Source organism: Erigeron canadensis, chromosome 1 (assembly GCF_010389155.1).
Source record: "Erigeron canadensis isolate Cc75 chromosome 1, C_canadensis_v1, whole genome shotgun sequence".
Classification (NCBI taxonomy): Eukaryota; Viridiplantae; Streptophyta; class Magnoliopsida; order Asterales; family Asteraceae; genus Erigeron; species Erigeron canadensis.
In genome coordinates this window covers 10,325,066-10,344,611 of record NC_057761.1, presented here as the reverse complement: position 1 = coordinate 10,344,611, position 19,546 = coordinate 10,325,066, and the positions used below count along the sequence as shown (strand labels likewise).

The 19,546-nt window shown below is 33.6% G+C and overlaps 2 protein-coding genes across 3 annotated transcripts; both read right to left on the bottom strand.

The window, feature by feature from the left end:
- Positions 1-11,093: 11,093 nt before the first annotated feature.
- Positions 11,094-13,724, bottom strand: LOC122603248 (ylmG homolog protein 1-2, chloroplastic). 2 transcript variants are annotated; one of them, XM_043775910.1, is made up of 2 exons: positions 12,982-13,724; positions 11,094-11,369 (listed from the first exon to the last, which is right to left on the bottom strand). In XM_043775910.1, the coding sequence occupies exon 1, from the start codon at positions 13,667-13,669 to the stop codon at positions 12,995-12,997; it is 675 nt and encodes a 224-aa protein (XP_043631845.1). In that variant the 5' UTR covers positions 13,670-13,724; the 3' UTR covers positions 11,094-11,369; positions 12,982-12,994. The 2 variants fall into 2 exon arrangements, with proteins under 2 accessions (XP_043631845.1, XP_043631853.1); XM_043775918.1 differs by having other exon boundaries at positions 11,094-11,363.
- Positions 13,725-15,841: 2,117 nt separating this feature from the next.
- On the bottom strand, positions 15,842-18,565 carry LOC122585056 (V-type proton ATPase 16 kDa proteolipid subunit-like). The gene is made up of 3 exons (XM_043757155.1): positions 18,336-18,565; positions 17,955-18,240; positions 15,842-16,143 (listed from the first exon to the last, which is right to left on the bottom strand). Exons 1-3 carry the CDS (start codon positions 18,415-18,417, stop codon positions 16,011-16,013), a joined length of 501 nt encoding a protein of 166 aa, XP_043613090.1. The 5' UTR covers positions 18,418-18,565; the 3' UTR covers positions 15,842-16,010.
- Positions 18,566-19,546: the final 981 nt, after the last annotated feature.

Genomic DNA, 19,546 nt, shown 5'->3' with positions numbered 1-19,546 from the left:
TTATCAACATTAAACACAACCCGGTCATTACCGACACCTAAGGAAATTTCCTTAGCCTTGACTCAGATGATAACATCCGCGGTCATGAGGAATGGTCGGCCCAAAATTAGAGGCACGTTAATGTCCGCCTCCATTTCCAAGATAACGAAATCCACCGGGAATATCAAGTGACCCACCTTAATCTGTAAATTTTCCGCTATCCCCATGGGATATTGGAAAGATCTATCCGCGAGCCTAATGCTCATACGGGTTGGGGTCAATGCACCAAGAGACAACTTTTTATACACTGAATAAGGCATTAGATTAATGTTGGCCCCAAGATCGGCCAATGCCTTATATAATTCAAGACCAAAAGAACAAGAAATAAGAAAACTCCCTGGATCATCGAGCTTAGGGGGTATCTCGTTCTTTATTATCGCTGAGACTTCGGCACTCATGACCGTCGTCTTATCTTCTTGAAGTTTCTTCCTATCCGAAATGAGATCTTTGAGAAACTTTGCATAGTTGGGCATACCTGCAAGGAGATCAACTAATGGAACAGTAATGTTAACATTCTGAATGAGATCAACGAACTTCTTGAAGTTCTCCTTTATCTTCCCTTGCTTCAACCGTTGAGGATAAGGCACCTTCGGTTCGTAAGGCTTCACGGGAGGTGCCTCAACAGTAGGTTTCTCAACTTTCTTAGATGGAACGACCGGAATCTTCACGGACGGGTTCGGCTCCATCTCGATCTCTTCATCAACCGCAACTTCTGGTTCAACCTGCACAAGAGGAGTAACAACATTAGGTAAAACATTTGCAGAGTCATAAGTGTTACCTGCTCTTGTTGTGATTGCGTTGACTTGCTCATTTCTCGCATTTGGATGGTTGTATTTAGCTCCAGATCCTTGGCTATTTTGTTGAGGCTTCGGGTTCTGCTAAGTATTGCTCGGTAAGGTACCGGGTTGCCTGCTTGAGTTTCCTAGCCTTTCCAACCTTGCTTTAATATCCTGAAATGTGGCTTGAGTACTTTTCGAGTTCTGCTCAAGCTTATTCACCAAGCCATCCAATCTAGTAGTCATAGCATCCCATTGAGATGCCATCTTCTCTGTAGTCGCTTTCTGAGTGCCAACCAAATCCTTCACGATATCTCTCAATTCAGCATTTGCATTCTGCTGACTATTGTACCTGCTAAACCTGCTTCCACCAAAACCAGAATTATTAGTATTAAAATTAGAAGAAGGGTAGGAAGTACCTGATGACCGATTTTGATAACCGGTACTCTGATTGAAGTTCCCTTGCTGATTCTGGACAAAGTTAACATCCTATGCCGGCTTATCCGGGCAATCCTCCGAGTAATGCATGTCCCCACAGTAGTCACACCCATCAGCAATCACCTTAACACCCCTTTCAATACTTTTGAATCTCACATCTTGGTTGTCAAACCTCTCATTCATCTGCTTTGTGAGTGCTTTGACTTCAGCAACCAAGCTCGATTCTTCACCACTCTCCAACTTCGCCAAAGTCTTACCACTAGTTCTCTTGCTTACAAACTCGTCGCGATCAGAGAACTCCTTGGCCATATCATCTAAGATTTTGTACCCTTCAGCCGGGGTCACATTGTTCAAACTACCTCCAAATGCCCCAGCTAATTCCCTTCGAGTTCTCTTTAGCAAACCATCATAGAAGATCTCAACCACTGCTTCTGTGTTCAGGTTGTTTCCTGGGCAATTCCTGATCATCTCCTTATATCGTTTCCAGGCATCTACTACATCTTCCCCTGGATCTTGAGTGAATGATCGGATCTTATTCTCCAACTGTCTCTGAGTCCTTATAGAATAGAACTCATCAATAAACCCAACACGAAGCTCATCCCAAGTTGTATACAGATCATCTGGTTGCTCCTTCAACCATGCCTTAGCTCCTCCACATAACGTGAGTGGAAAAAGCTCAAGCTTCACATTATCATCTTGGTTCGCTCCATAGTGATAAAACCTACAAATCTTCTCGAACCTCTCTAAATGCCCATACGGATCATTATTAGTTACCCCATCCAACTTCTCTTCCTCCACACTTTTCAAATGACTTCCTTTAAGAGAAAAGTTTACTCCGGTGGTTGGAAGGCGAATAGGAGTGCCCCTATTGGTGGGGACATTTCTCCTACGGTCACCGTAAAGACGATTATTGGGGTTCACCGGTTCTTGATCACCCATTCTCCTAGCTCTAACTGGTCGAGTTGCCTGAAGGTTTTCTCTAGGAATCTCGGTTAAATCCGGTGGATGAGTTTTATCCCGATTATCTTCTTCCTCTAAGCTATCACCCGTTTTGAACAACCCACTACCTTCGGAGAATTTAGTACTTAAGTGCACCTCGGACGTTGAACCTTTCTTTGAGTAATATTGATCCAAATCTACATCCGGGTGATCATGGTTTTCGGTGTTTGAATCTATGTTTTCGGTGTTTGAGGGCTCCGTGTTGTTTGATCTAAGTAAGCATCGTCTGACTTTCCCTGGATTAGATTGACGACTAAGCAAAGGTCTACCAGAGGCTCTTGTGTTCATCAACTACAAAGCAACTGCACACGCACCACAAGAAATACCATCAACCGCACCAGAAACTAACAAAATAAAACTAAAACAAAAATAAAATCTATCTATTAAAACATATAACTTCCTTACAAATGAATGCAAGGAAGGATCGAATCACAAAACGAACAACTACTTAATTTAAGTCCCCGGCAGCGGCGCCAAAAACTTGATGTACGAAATCTAGCTTTAAATTTATAACACGATTTACTGAAAAGTACTGATAACTATACACTCACAGGCAGTGTACCTGATCGTATGCAGTATAGTGAAAAATGGTAAGCCGAGATTGTTCGCAAGGACTTAAACAAGCATTTGTAAAAACGTTTAATGATTCAAGTAAAATGGGGGGTTTTGTGGCCGAGTTGCCACGATGCAAATAGTTAGTTGAAGATTAGTAATCCCAAAGGATTAATCGAAAAAGAGATTGTAGTTAAAAACAAGAATTTAAAGGTCACCCATCTTGATTTCGCTCAAGAGAATGTTAGGATTGCACTTTTGATGAAGTTCAAATTTAATTTAGTGATTAAATGACCGAGACTCAAATCTATTGCCAACCCCGTACCCATGAAGTTAACAACTTATTTTATTCTCTTGTAATAACTAGTTTCATTATTAAGACCGGTACCCCGAGACGCCTTTTTATAACTTCCCTAGTTAAACAATGGTTTTGGTCATTTTAGATAACAATTTTACCTATCGATTGTACCCAACCGTCAACCCGTTAATTCTTATCAAATATTGATTACCCTCTACCGTACCCGTCATAGAACCAATTGCTTCTAACTAAGCAATCAAAATAACTTATACCCAAATCCTAGTCGTCACTAAGCAATGAGCACAAATCATCCGCAATCAATAATTGAATAACAAAGAATTAATAGATTAAGTTCACGAAAAAACGTTAAATCAAATCACTTGAATTAATAAATATTGTGCAATCCCTACATAATGTCTCACTCCATCAAAATGGATGAAAAGGCGATTAGCCACTCATATTAGATATGAAATAACAAATCAAAACGAAAGAATTCATTGTTGCCGAATACAAAGGATTGAAAAACGAATAACGAAATGATTCCGAACGAGTTTTTGATCCTCCACAATGATGAAAAATAAGATAAACCCTAGGAAAAGCTCTTAAAATCATCTGAAAAGTGAAAGATAGGTTTTTGGAATGTTTATTGCAGCTATTTATATGCTGACTAAATTCAGCAGATTCGGCATGACACTGCGTCGCAGTCCCAAACTGCGTCGCAGTGTCTTCTTTGACTTTCCTTGACTTTGACTTTCTTTGACTGGCCTCCTGTCGTATATACACAAACTGCGTCGCAGTTTGCCTATGCTGCGAAGCAGTTTTAACCTCGACTTGGAATACTGCGGCGCATTACCATACTGCGTCGCAGTGTCCTGTTGACTTGCGGTGACCATTTTGACCAGCTTTGACTTTCTTCGATTCTTTACCTACGAGCCACGTGAAACATCCGTAAACACCCATTTTGCTCCAGAAACTTAGTTTTCTGCAAAATATCGCTTAGGTACCTATTTTCCACCTGAAACACTAACAAATACCATAAACGCACCAAATGTATATGAAAATGACTCGTAATCCTCGCTAATCGACACTTTAAGTTATGGGAAATGGGCATAAAATACGACATATCAGTTACTGGATTTATTTCTTTTTATGATTGTCTATATTATTAATTTTTAAATGTTTGGGAGATATGGGAATCAAGATACAATATATAAATACGCAAATAGCTTCGTTAAAAAGACTCAAATAAGAGATGAACAATGCTCATGTTGAAGGAGTCGTAGCTATTACAAAGAAGATGCCAAGATAGGAGTCAAAATAGTGTTATACACTAAAAGAGGTATATGATACGAGATATGAGGGTGGTTGTGTAATTTAGAATGTTAAAAACTAGCTTTTAATAGAACGCTTCTCCTAACAACGTTTTGTTAAAGAGCTTTTCATATCCAAATAAAAGCTACAATTGGTCTATCCAAACAAGACTATTAAAATCGCGGTAGCTTTTTGTTAAAAATTAAAAGCTAAAGCTCCCGAAAAGCTTCCTAAACGCTCATGCCAAACATAGCCGGTGTGTGCTAATAGTTTTACGTCCCTTATCAAACGGGGGCTTTGATAATTCATGCTCCTTCCATCTACGTCTTTTTATTATATATTTTTTACAGTAAGTATTTTCGTTTGTATAACATAGTATTTAATAAAAGTAATATGAATGGAAAAATATATCTAAAGTTCATTTTATTCATATATTTTACGTAGATTATTGTATAACACAAACAAAAATATTCACGATTAAAGTTACGTATAAAAACTTAAAAATCAAAATAAAAAATTTAAATTGAGACGGAAGATTATATGAGAAACTTTCATATATGTGAAATCTTAAAAATATGGTATATATAAACTAAATTTTAAAATATCAAACATGTCATCGTTAAATTTGAAAAGTTTCAAAATTACCAAAATAAATATATTCAATAACTTTAAATATTAAAATTCTTAAAGTTATAATTAATATTATCATTTAATCTTTATATCTATCTCTACGAGATACTAATCCCTAGTTACAGAAGCTGAAATTTGCTTATTTATATATTATGATCAAAGCAAGTCGAACTATCCAAGTGCTTAAGAATGATTCATGATCAACCAAAAAGGATTTATTGAAAACCTATTGACTTTATACACCATCACATAGTATCAATTCTACACATAAATGAAATAGCAAGAAGAAATAAAAATGGATAGTTAACTCTTTTACTACAATTTACGCTTTAGTAATCCTGTTACCTCGACGTGGTCGATCTCTATCGGAAGATGAAAAGACATGCCGCTGAGTCCAATCATCAATGTTGTTCAAAAAAAATAATAATCCTGTTACCTCTATATTTTATATATGTAACCAAAAACTTAAATATATTTTTGTTTCTTCGCTTTTCTTTCTCTCGATCAACTCTAATTCTCTTTGAACTATATATATATAGATATATATATATATATTTAAAAAAACTTCTATACAAATTTGCTTCATCTATGATTGTGTAAGCTAATTTTGAATAGATAGTAAAAAGGGAATAAATAAAAGAGGGTATAATTGAAAAAAGATACTGGTATTTAAAACTTTTAAGGATTTTAAAATTTAACGAGGTTGGTACAAGTGGATCTATGGATCTAGAAAAAAAATTTGGCTCGTTTTTTGGTACCATATGATCATTCTATTGAGAATTATTATGTATGATTAATCTCTTAACGATTTTATGTCCAGGATGATGATATTTCACGGTGGATGGATTCAAAAGCAACTTATCACGTTCGCAAGGACTTTTGATGGTCCAAGGACTTTAAACTCGCGAAGATGGATCTTTACTAAAGATGCATAATGTTGCTACTGAACGAATTAAAGGAATATGATCTTTTACAGGTGGAAACTCCTTACTTTTTAAATAATTTTCTTTATGTATATATAAATAATATACTAGTATATGCTACTCATCTACTCCTTACTACAGTGTGGCTCCATCAAATTTTAACCGGCTTAGTTGCTTTATAAGTATTTTTTTAGGCTTGGTTACCTTTTAAGTTGACCGCAAATTCTATCTATCAACATCTGTCTGCTTTATGCATATCACACGTGTATTCTTTTTCTTCTGTCTAATTTTAAGTAGGTAAAAAATGACTCTGACATCTCCCTTCTCATACATTCATTCATCTTCAAACAAATTACTACTTCATTATATATATAACAATCCAAAATGGGCGGTCATGCGAGGAGAGCTACAGTAGCTAGCCCCTCCACTCATGGCTTGCCACATCTGCTTTTAATACTATTTTTTAAATTAAGTCTATATACAAAACATAAGCATTATGTACAACCCATCAAATCTAAAATAACCAACGGGAACACTCCAAAAGCCGGTTTAGTTGCAGTAACTATTTACAATATCAATATTGTAGCAACTCGGTGGTACTGTTGCAACTCAGCACGGCGCTATCAGGACAAAATCCTAGCAGAAGCAGAAAAAGAAGAAGAGAAAGAGGCAACTCAGTGTTAGCATAAAATCTATGCCTAAAAACAAATCCATCAAAAAAAATATATATACATATACAACATCATTCAAACCTAACCCAACAAATCTGAAAACAAACCACCGGCATGAATCATCGCCCGAAAAAATCACCGGGAATAGCTGCCGCCATGGATCTTCATCTTACAACTTTGGAACAACAACCACCGCGACAAAGAGTAATCTTCATCATTAAACTAAAAGATAATATGTCGAATATCCCAGCCTAGGTCCACATGTTCATATGGGATGGCAGCGGCGTCTCGGGCCGTCATCTGACGATTCACTTCCTCACTGTCAGCGACTTCAAACAAATAGCAAATAAGTGAATAAATGTACAAGTATATTATACCCATTTACAAAAACGAATAAATTTTTTTTTTTAGAAAAGAAAGAAACATCTACAAGTATATTATACTCATAAGTTTTTAGAAAAGAAAGACGAAGAAGAATTTAATGGTGGCATGGTAGGTAGGAGTTGTCGCCAGTGTTGGTTGATGAGTGATAGATTCATTGTAATCAAACATATTTTCTTACTTAAAAGTTGTCAAAGGAAACTGAAGCTCGATATAAAAACCCCTTTGTTGATGGAAAGAAAATACAAACAATTTTATGGAAAGGGAGAAAAAAAACAGTAGAACTACAAATGGTTTTTCAAAATAAGTGAGTGAGATAAAAAAAGCAGCAAGTACCCACATATTTGCAAAACCATTGGTGGGTTATCTTTTTGTAGGATTTAACTTAAACACCTCACACGTGACACAAAAAGGCAGAAACGTTACTTACTCACCTCATTTCGTAAACCGTGCCTTACCATAGACATATGATTCATTATTTTATTTTACAACAGTTTTCTTTTTTAACTTTGTAAAATTAAATAAAATGGGCCTTAAAATTGTGAAAGTTTATAATCTTTTAAAATTAAATAAAATGGGTTAGGTGAGCTGATCCTTACAGCTAATTCAAAATTGGATTAAATGATTATGAAAACTTTTATTTTGACATTTTAATCTAGAATGATATCTTAGAATATCGTTTATTGAGGATTAAGAATAATACATAAAAATATGTTGTTATCAAAAAATATACTTAAAACGCTATATTGCTTTATAATAAGTTTATATAGTGATAATGTTTCTTTTGAATTAACTTCAACACTGCACATAGCAGGTGATCACGAGTAGTTATATTAGCATAAACATATTAACTATATCTCATTGTTACGACAAATATAGACTCAAATTTACTGTCCGAAACGCAAATATATCTAACTTATTCAAACTCAACGTAATGCACGTTGAAAGATAAACGATTTTGAGAAACACTTTTGCAATTTTGGCCCTTCTTTGTTTTCTTTTTTCATTCCAGCTCCTCCATTTTTGTTTCTGAATTTTTTTGTATCCCCTCAACTTATATATATACTTTTGGTTTTATAAAATTAGCCCCGCACCTTTTTTGTTTTTCTTTTTGGGTTTTTGGATTTTAATTTTCTTTTATTTTTCTATTTCATTTTTTTTCTAACCTTTATTTTTATTTTAACATCATTTTTTTTTACCATTTTATTAATACTTTGTACCTATTTTTTTTTTTAAACATATAATTAGCCCCTCACTTTTTTTGTTTTTCTTTTTGGGTTTTTGGGTTTTAATTTTCATTTATTGTTCTATTTCATTTTTTTTCTAACCTTTGTTTTTATTTTAACATTATTTTCTTTACCATTTTATTAATACTTTGTACCTATTTTGTTTTTGTAAACATATATTTTGTAGGTCTTTTGCTATTGCTATAATTTTTGTAATATGTTTGTTTTGTAACATTTTGTTTTTAAAAAATATGAGCACGCTTTTGTGATTGTAGCATTGCTCTTAAAAAACAAAAACGGATCCCAAAGAAAAAAGAAAACAAATACCCGCGGCAACGCGCGGGTGAACTTTTCTAGTTATAAACATTCGAACTTGTCATATACAATGTCAAGCAAGAAATGATCCACGAAGTGTTAAATTAATATATATACATGTAGATAGTACGCCTATCAAGAAACAACATCTTGGAAAAGATACGTGTAAGTTGGTTTTATGAGTAGTATAAAGTTAATACGGAGTACAATACTACAATATATACTTAACTTCTAGGTTACTTATCTTAACGACAAATGTTGCATTATTTGGTTATCTCCAAAGGTAAAAGTCCTTATAACTAGAATGACATAACATTTAAATAAATTTATCTTAGAAACTAAACATATCTGCTTGTAATTATGGGATACTGTGATCTGAAAATTTAGAAAGATCTATATAAATAAAGATGTAGAACATGAGGTTGCTCTCTTACCTCAAAAATAATCCTCTAAAGATTTTTATTCGCCAATTCCAAAGAGAAATATATGCAAGAAAGAAAAAAGGATTTCAAAGGGAAATGGACATCTAAGGCTCGTATAGTCGTATATATGAAGTGAAAACAGCCTCAGTTCGTTATTTAATCATGCTTCCATCTCCCTCTTTCTATCCTTTGGCAATTTGGGATCCATCCTAGGGGTGGTAATCTAGCGAGTTGTTCGCGAGCTGCTCGAGCTCGAACTCGTTTAAACCAAGTTCGAGTTTAACTATTTTGAGTTCGAGTCGATCTCGAACAAAAAAGCGAGCTCGATTAGTTAGACGAGCCGAGATTTAAAAAAATAAATTGGGCTCGGCTCGCTCGAAAGATCGATTACTTTTTCGTTCCAAACGAGCTACTCGACTAGTCGAGCTACTCGAGCCTTGGCATACAAGTTTAAAAATAACACTTATATGTTAGTAAGGAGTGTTGAACACATGACCTCCAAGTTTAATGGATGACACTTTAACCACTAAGGACAACCATCTTTTTATTACTATCCTTGCATATATTTTAAATAAAGGCTCTAAGTCTTTAACTATTACTATCCATTTTGTTTATATATTACTTAAATAAATACAAAATTTGAGACTTAATACTTTAATAATGTATTAAACTTTTTTTTTTCAAATTTATTTCAACTTCAAAGTAATGTGATATGTGTCACTTTCTCTTAACATATTAACTTTTTTTAACTTATGATTTTGATAATTAATACATATTCTTTAAAAAATATAAATATAATATGTTTTTATCTAAATATTTCTTATGTATAATTAAAATAACATCTTATTATTCATTTTTATATTTGTGAGATAACTCGTTTTAAGGTAAATGCAAAAATACAATCAAACTTCTCATCATATTACCATGAATAAAAATGATCTATCAAAATTATGATTGGTATATATATATATTGTCTAAAGGTTGACCTATAATGATAACATATCACTACATGTATGCTTTGAATAACGTTATTTCAATAGTGATTATTTTAATGGATCATTTTTATAGTAATGTAATCAAAGTTTCAATTATACACGAATAAGGATCGATAAAATGTTTGATGGTAACATATTTGATAACTAATACATATTAGGTATCCTAACGAAAACGAATATCATATACTTGATTTTGTCCAAAGTTCTTTCTATAATGATAACATATAACTATATGTATAAAGTAATTAACTTTATTTCAATATTAGTCATTTTAATATGGAAACGAAACTCGAACTAAGTTAATCTTACAAGTATTCAAATAACTATATATACGAGCTTCGAGCTCGAGCTCAATTTTGAATATTTATACGAGCTCGAGCTCGATTCAAGTAATAAATAAACAAACAAACTTAAATATATTGAAACTCGACTCGACTCGTTCCCACCCCTAATCCATCCATATCCTTACGAGTTATGAACATGGAAACACATTTTGCATTTGATCAATACCCATATATAGCTTTGTAACTAGTAGCCACAAGCCCACAAACCAACGCATATCTATACAAGTACTGAAATGCAAATACATGTAACAATGACGACGAGATCAGTTGCTTGTTAGCTTTGTCACATCAGTTTCACGTCAACACTTCTAAACTGATGTACCTCTGACAACATCATAGCATCACTTTCTCATCGTTTCGTTCATCACATTATTTTGCATCCATACATATATGATATATCATTTAAAAAAAACTCGCCCATATAACTGGCAACACGAATACGCTGGTGGCAAAGGTGTAAGTTTTGTTATGTAAAGTGACGAGCAAACTGACATGACCCTAGAGGCCTCTAATAGTAACAAGAATAAAAATGGAAGGCGTCCTCACAATCAATTGGGTCTTGTCTGAATCTAGTAAAGACCAATGTATTAATACATAATGAGGGGTGTGATTATTTTGCCTTCGACAAAATATAGGCAGGAAACAATGGTAGATTGCTACCTTCCCAAAGAACTACTCATTTTGACAATACCGACTAGACTTTTACCAACCGAACCCATGCTTTTCGCACATTGTGCTAATATCAATGATGTGAAACGCGGGAAACAATCATGTAAAGATAATTTGAAGAGTACTCGTATACATAGCAAATGCTAAAATGTAAAAGTCATCATTACATAAAATCCCATTTAAATTGATCGTCTAGCGGACCAATTCAATCATCATTGAGATAACTAATGCTATAGTACCTTCAATGCTATTACATTAGTATAATAATACTGATATTGCTTACGAATACAAGAACCAGCAAAATTCGAAGACGCCAAGACACCAGCTTTGAATAGCCCACCAGACCCCTATCCATGAATGTGCAAACCCCTGTTCTGTAACTAAGAAAATAGGCGCATAAAACATTGAGATCAATAAACAGACAGAAGCTAGTTGTTTGAACATCTAAAACATTTACTCATAAAAGAGTTGTTCTTATTTGAAATCAAACAAGAAAGTTATACAAAGGATTTCCAGATGACATGGATTCAGAGGCTCATAAATATGAGGTGTAACCTGAATTATATTATATTCTACATGTGGTGACTTTGGCTGATTTGTCTTGCAATGGTCAAGCTGAACTATTTTACACTCTAACTCGGAATAATGGATTGAAAATGTGCAAAGTTACAAAAAGTTGTCAAACTATAATTCAGATGCATACAACACCCAAATTGGTTTCTTGAAAGAAACAGCTTATTATTGTAGTAATACGGGTTCTTTAATCATATCTGATGAATTAATTGACTTCAAATATATTCTTGAGAGGAGGACATATAATGTTTAAAGGACAACTTAACCAACCCATATGACCCCCACTAAATGACTGTTTGGTTAAGTAGCAACAAGTGCTTACACCTTCTCAAAAGCAATTTTTTAACTCACTGAAAGAGCTTTCTATCAAATGTTTGGGTCACATTATGACGATGCAATAAGCTGATAAGCTGCTTGAATAAGCTACCACCTCCTAAGAGATTATAAACTTTGACACACTGCCTAACCTGCTTTGCCACCAATGTTGGTGCAATGCTTTAAGTCCGTAAAAAAAGGAAGTGAGCAATGCCTAAGGAGAACAACATATCAACCTAGAAATACAAAAACTCTAAATAACAAGCAATTTTTGATTAACTTCATACTTACTTTTAAAATAGAAACTCCATATTTACTTTCACTTCTAGGCATTCGTATTTCGAAAGCACATCCTAAAAACCCTGCTAAGAATGTTCTAGGATCCAAATAATCATTTATGCATAAATTGGTTTCTGGTCATTCCGCCAACCCAATCAATGAATCATTTGAATGCATTTTCAATTTTTCATAAACTTTCATAGAATCTTTTGAATTCGCAGGTTCTGTCATCCCCTTCTTATCTTATTAACTTGCTGCTTTTTATTAACTCATCTTTATTTCTATATACTTCATCCACTAAGTCTCAATTTATGTGAAAAGATACAACTATCAGAAGAAAAGAAAGCTATTCATCACAATATATTGATATTTAAAAAAAGAGACAAGGCAAAATACTATCATGGTTGATATCACCCTACAAATCCATAATATTAATTGAACAAACTCCAGGAATTGGTAAGTGTTTATATTTGCAACTTGAATACTAAGAACCACTCTAAGAGAAACCTCTATGTACAGGTGCTTAATGTTCAAGGTAGTAAGGAAATTACACCTTTCCGTCAATATAGGATTGAACTGGTTAGTAGCAATTATAGAATTGAACTCACATCCAAACAAACTCTATCATCAAAAACTAGGAATCCAACGAGGTCTAAGTTATCTAAACCAAACGAGCTCAAAGTTATTTTAAACCAATCTTCCACCAATTCATCAATAATATAATACACATCACACCCAAAACATCTATAATGCATAACAATATAAAAAGGCTAAACAAACAATAACACATTCACATATACATATATACTCTGAAAACAGTAATACCTGTGTTTTGCAATTAGTACCCCATCCTGCTGTTCTTGAGAATTCCAGCCAAGAAACCTAAAACAGCAAAAGCCAACAAAGGACTAACATCCAAGGTATCGAAAACCGGAGGGATAATATTCCTAAACAGGTTCAAATAAGGATCACACAAGTCCCGAATAGCCGATAACGGCTGTCTATCCCACGGAATATTAGGAAACCAACTCAACAAAACCCTAACCAACAAAACCCCACTATATATATCAAGCCATTTCGCCATTCCAGCTGCCACAACTGTCAATGGGGTGTGCAGCCTTGCAGGCCTGCCACTCATCGTGGCGAAGAACAACGGCCCAGATAGCGAAAACAGATTCTGTTGTTGCTGCACAGCCAAATGAGTGAGTTTGTTTGTAAATAGTTTGGAAATGGTTAAGGCGGTTGCAAATAGAGTTGTGATTGTTCGGGTTGACCCGGATAAAAGGGGTTCTGCCGGTGGAGTTGTGGTGGTGATGTTGGTGGCCGGCGCCGTTGAGGATAATGAGGAGGTGATTGGTTTTTTGGTGAGGGAGAATTGAAGGGGTTTTAGGGATTTGGGTTTTGAAAAAGGGAGGATTGATGAGGGTTTAAGGAAAGTGTGTTTTTGGAGGATTAAGGTTTGAGAAGCCATTAGAGATATTGAAGAAGATGATGATGAACAAGAAGAAGCCATTTCAGAGATTGAAGGTTTTTGGTTGTTTGAGTTGAAACCCAATCCTTAATCAAGTTTCTTTTGGTTGTTTTAATAAAAGGGTTTGTGATTATTCTAGAAGGTTTTAAGTTGTGTCCTTTGTGAATGAAGGAATGGTAAATTAAGTCCATCATGTTTGTGAAAGTGTAAGTTGGGTTCTTTATGTGTTTAGCTTTTAGTATTATTTTTAGTATTTTTTGTTTTTTTTTGAACAAGGATAAAAAGCTAGCAAGTAGCTAGCAACGTACAAGGGAGTTCTAGATACAACTAAACATTTTTAGTCATAGTCATAGGCATTTTGTGTTTGAGTTTGGATTTAATTTTAGCTATGTTTGGCGGGAGTTTTTCTAGATCTTTTTAAACAAAAAGTTTTTATTATGTTAAAAATTTTGTTTGGATGCAACTAGCTTTATCTTTTATTTAAAGGAAAAAGTTCCAAAAGTAGCGTTTCAAAAGCTTTAGTTTTTTTATTAAGCTTTTAGTTGTTAAAAACTACACAAATATCTTTTGAAGTTGCGGCTACAGCTACTAGCCAAACACCTCTAAAAAAATAAAAGCTCTAGCTAACAGCTTTGTTTAAAAGCTGCAGCTTACATCCACAACTAAAGATACAACTACAAGCTCCAGCTATTTAAAAAAATTTAGAATCCTAATTCTGAAATACTATAACGGTACTCGCACGATGTGACAGTGTCATAGCGACGAGCGTGGTGACAGCGCGTAGAAGTAGCGGCGGCAGTGGCGACGATTGGTAGTGGTGGCAGTGACAGCGATGGTAGCAGCGGCGATTGATGGTCGCAGCAGCGGGGAGTAGTATAGATTATATTGGTGTAATGTAGTTTTAATAAATTGTTAAACCTGAAAATTCAATATTGAAAGATGAACATGAGATTTGCTTTATATATTTTGATTGAAAGAGGATCAACAGCATGTTTATAATATGAGCAAAACCTAGTTTTATTAAATTGAAGTTTCCGATTGATTAATTTAGTTTGGGCAAACTATATGATTTTGAAACTATGTAGCACCGAAATAGTTACGGTAAAGGGACACGGAAACAATATATGTATAATTTTATAACATATGTTGATGGTGACCGGTGATCATGGATTAAATTTTTATTAATTAATTTTGGAATAGAAAAAGCCTGATGGTGATCTCAATTGTATAATGTAGTTGGTTTGTGTTTAGAGTATGTATAGTCACAAAATGACAGTTGTTTTTGGAATAGAAAAAAACTCATTGAAATCTTAATATTAATTAGATACAGTATAGAAGTTTCAAGGAAACCTTTCAGTATATATGGAAACTTCAAGCCGTTCCCATGGAGTTTCCGAAATGGTACGCCTACATATTTGGTTATTCGGTGCATCATAGTTTTTTAAATACTATAAAGCTTTTGATGAGTACTAAAATAATCTAAAAAAAAGTATTTGACAGCATAAATGTAACATTAAAAATAGAAAAAAAGTCGTCATAAAAAACAGTATACGTTACGTTTTAAGAAAATCAAATAAGCATACACACTTGGCCCTATATTATGATTATATCCTTCACATCCTGATCCCATATAAGATGAAATTCAGATGATCGATCAAAACTTGACACGATCTCACTCTTAAATTTAACATGTATCTGAAATAATTGTCATTATTTAAAGTACACTAATCACATATGAGTGCAAGATGTCAACATGGATTCAGCCTGTTTGGTTGAAGCTCATGTCTCTTGAAAAGAAATCGATCATTCGATCTGTCTGGCATGAGTGAATTTAGTTATATTAATGAGATACCATAGGAGTAAAAGTATTGTTCAAAAAGGTTTTGAGCCTAAGATGAACACCTCTTTCGTCTCATGATCAATTCAAAATAAGCATAAGCATGTATAAAGAGTACTTACGAACTCCTGTTACAACACATTATTAGAGTCAGGTTTTAGTACCCAAAAACACAAAGTATTTGATACACATTAAAGTATAATAGAAGACCAAAACTGTTGAAAACTATACTTTTAAGCTCTTATTTGCTTGCCACCACTTTGTGCAAAGGGCTACTCAAAACATGAGCGTAAAAAGTTCGCATATTAACATAAGTCTTGACCGAGACTACGGTCTTATTCTGCACTTCTGCAGTAACATTGTAACACTAATGATAATGAGACCGCAAACAATTGCTTCAAGAAATTTTAGGGTAATACAATAAATGATGTTCAGAAGCTGGAAAAAACTCAAAAGAAAGCAAAAACATGATCTCAATTTATCAGGACAAATAACAAACATATATAGAAAGAAACAAGTCCTCAGTTCAATGTCCAAACCATTATCTTAATCTGCTCTGGATTGACCGGCACGGGAAGATAAGATGATACCAACAATGAGACCATATAGGGCCAGAGCTTCAGCAAAGATGAGGATAAGAATCATACCCACAAAAAGTTTTGGCTGTTGTGCGTTTGCCCTGTAAAATTGAGAGAGAACTTTAGTCAGGTGAAAAACGTCATATTATGGTATTATTTAGAAATCTTCCATTTTATAGAGAACCTCGAACCCTATAAATGGTTTCAGGTATCTAAGCTATACAACAAAACTAGATAAAGTCTTACACTGAAATGATATAATTTTGTTTATGATTCAGTTTAATGTAATGTAGATGAAATCTAGTCCATGGTGATTAAAACGAGGTACAAATAAAAGAGAAAGCAGATGATTTGAATTCATGAAGCTGAACTGGAGAATAAAAAATATTACTAAGTTTGTAAAATTCATTATTACTATATTTTGGAGAAAGTAGTTGTCAATCAGAATCCAAAATATATAAGCAGCAAAAAAACTTCAAAATACAGGAAAACCAAGAAGTTGATCACTTGTACGATATCTATCTGGGTTCATCAGCCCCACCACCAGTCTTTTTAAACTGAAGACATCTAGGAGAGATGGATAGATATCTCAAAATGATTAAATGATTCAAATAAAAGTACATAATGATAAGGATATTATATTAGAGCTACTATACCGCTATAGACACCCTAAATATGAGCAGGGAATAACCCAAGCTAAAAAGAAAGAAACACAGAAAACAGGTTTAGGGAAATGGATGTACAAAAGAATTGCTTTGATGAAAGTTTTGTAATATTGCAACATTGAGTTGACGTATGCAAAGAGGATAATGCAGCACATACATCTTAAACAATCTAACACAACAAATGGCTACAAATGAGTAGTGAGGAAAAAAAATTACTTGATAATTATAGGTGAGCAAAAGAGTGAAAGAGAGTGACATAGGTCAAACTTGACCAAACCTTAACATCATCTGACTAATAGTAATGTCGTAAGTGACTTATAAAAATCTCTACAATCCATGACGATGAATACAAGAAAATCACTATCTTGAATGCCAAACCCACTAGTTAAATATAGGTAAACAAATTCTCTGCTAAAAGTCAAAGCCAGATTTCATTTTGGCTGTGTATTTTATGAATACTTACTTTTGATGATGTACTAGTAAGTACCTTTGTAATCCAAAATGTGGATAACTACTCAAACGCCTTATTTTCTTGACAAGAAACATAATATACTTATACTTTTGATGATATTCTTATATACCGTAAAATCACATCTTCTAATTCCAAGTTTCACATAAGAGTAATGACGTTAAATTTTCTAAAACAACTAGTTTAGAACCCAATAACAAGGCTAGATGATTTATATAGAAAAGACTAACTAAATCCCATATAAAAGCTTCATCAGTCGATACCCGTTTGCTTGATCACTACAACCTCCCCTATGCAAAAGAATCTAATTACTATATCTTACATCTGGGTTACAAACTTTGAATAAATTCTCAAATCTGGAAATCAAGTATAAGAATTATCCAAAATAGAAAACAACTTTCGTATTATATAAATTAGGGAAATCAACTTTCAATTTTTTTCAACTCTATAAATCAAGTATACGAATTATCCAAAATATTCCTATCTATATCTATATCTATACTATATTATAAAGCAAATAGCCTTGTTTAACATTTTAAGTTTCAACATTTCATCAAAACCAAATTACATTAATAACCTACACTACTCGCCATCGCCGCCACCACCACCAATCTCCGCCGCCGCCACCAACACTCACCACTACCACCTAAAGTTGGCATGTTATTGCTATTGCTCGGATATTATTTCAAGTGGTGGTAAACAATAATACATGAATCACAACTATGATATAATAACGAACATCGAAACGACTTATAACAAACAAGGAAAAATAAAGTACCTAACACCAGCATCACCAACAATACCAATAGCCATTCCAGCAGACAAACCAGCAAGCCCACAAGCCAAACCGGACGAAAGATGTGCATACCCATCAAACAAATAATACGATTTGGCCTTCGGGTTAATACCGGTACTAATAATAACAGCAATAATCAAACCATAAATACCAAGCACACCAGCCATAACAACTGGCACAATTGACTTCATTACAAGCTCAGGCCTCATCACACCCATTGATGCCACTCCCACACCACTCTTTGCTGTCCCATATGCAGCCCCCATACCTATTATTACACATATATACAAATTAATCATCAATAGACTTACATATATATGGATTTACATATAATAAAAAGAAAAAGGAGAAGATGATAATTACATGAGAAGACAAGGGCAGCAGCTGCGCCGAGGAAACCGAAGAAGGGGGCGGTTTCATCACCGCTGAATGTTGATGACGACATATTTTAGATTTTGATTTTTGATGATCGGAGAAACTGATAATATTTAACAGATTATTATAAAATAGCTGTGTTTTTTTCTTCCCTTTTAGATCTGTGTTTGTGTGTGTGTTGTGGAACACCTGTCCTTTTGGATCACGAGAGGACGACTTTTTTTAATTAAAGGATGATCATGATTTTATCATCGTAACATAAATAAATAAGTGTTACTATTATTATTGTTATTATTTAATCAGTTAAAATCATCGATTGGATCTATGAAAATAAACGGTAGATAATAAGTAAATAACTAACCAGAGTGGTATTTGTATGAGGTTGTGATAATGGTGTAATTATTAATACAAATATCTACTAATTTATATTATATTATAAAAAGAATATTTTTATGTTAGAAAATTACATGGGAAGAAATGTTTAAAATATCTTTAATTATATATATATTACACTATTAGTTCTTAATCTTTTAAAATATCTCAATTAACTCTTTACATTAATTATCTATACCACTCGACGACGCCTCTACTACGAACAGTCGTCATCCACTAACACCTTCGCCGCCACGAATACCGCCGTATAGCGCGGATACCGTGCTAGTAAACTAAAACATGATTGATATGTTTTTGAAACGTAGCGTAATCCTTGATCGACACGTGTTATTTTAATTTATTTATTTTATTAAATTAGCTTTTCTAATTGTATATAGATACAGTTTCCTTACTAGACTTAGAGTTAAACTTTAACTTTTGGCTTATATATAAAAAACACATTATACCCTTATTTGATTAATGGTTTTCTCATTAATAAAATTGTTTCTTTTTCTTTCTCAATTCTTCAATTTCTATTACTTATATTACTAATAATAAGTTAACATGAAGACTTCAAAACTTTGATTTACAATCTGAAATCACAAGGCTATTTGCCGTCATCCACTATGCTTATAAGTTCCGATTTTGACGTGATTGTAAAAATTAAAGGTAAATCCAAAACTCTAACTAAAATCTTTATGATACAATATATATAGCTACTGTACATCATACGGGTATTAGGACTAGTATTGATATAAAATTATATAGTGTAGTTAATAATTTCATCAAAAGTGTTATGAATATATTATATAAAAATATTTAAATTA

Coding starts and splice junctions, on each gene's coding strand:
- LOC122603248 (XM_043775910.1), bottom strand. CDS start 13,669: ATGGCTTCTTCTTGTTCATCATCATCTTCTTCAATATCTCTAATGGCT.
- LOC122585056 (XM_043757155.1), bottom strand. CDS start 18,417: ATGTCGTCATCAACATTCAGCGGTGATGAAACCGCCCCCTTCTTCGGT. Junction 18,241..18,335: donor TGCTGCCCTTGTCTTCTCAT/GTAATTATCATC, acceptor GTGTAATAATAG/GTATGGGGGCTGCATATGGG. Junction 16,144..17,954: donor GTTGGTGATGCTGGTGTTAG/GTACTTTATTTT, acceptor TCAATTTTACAG/GGCAAACGCACAACAGCCAA.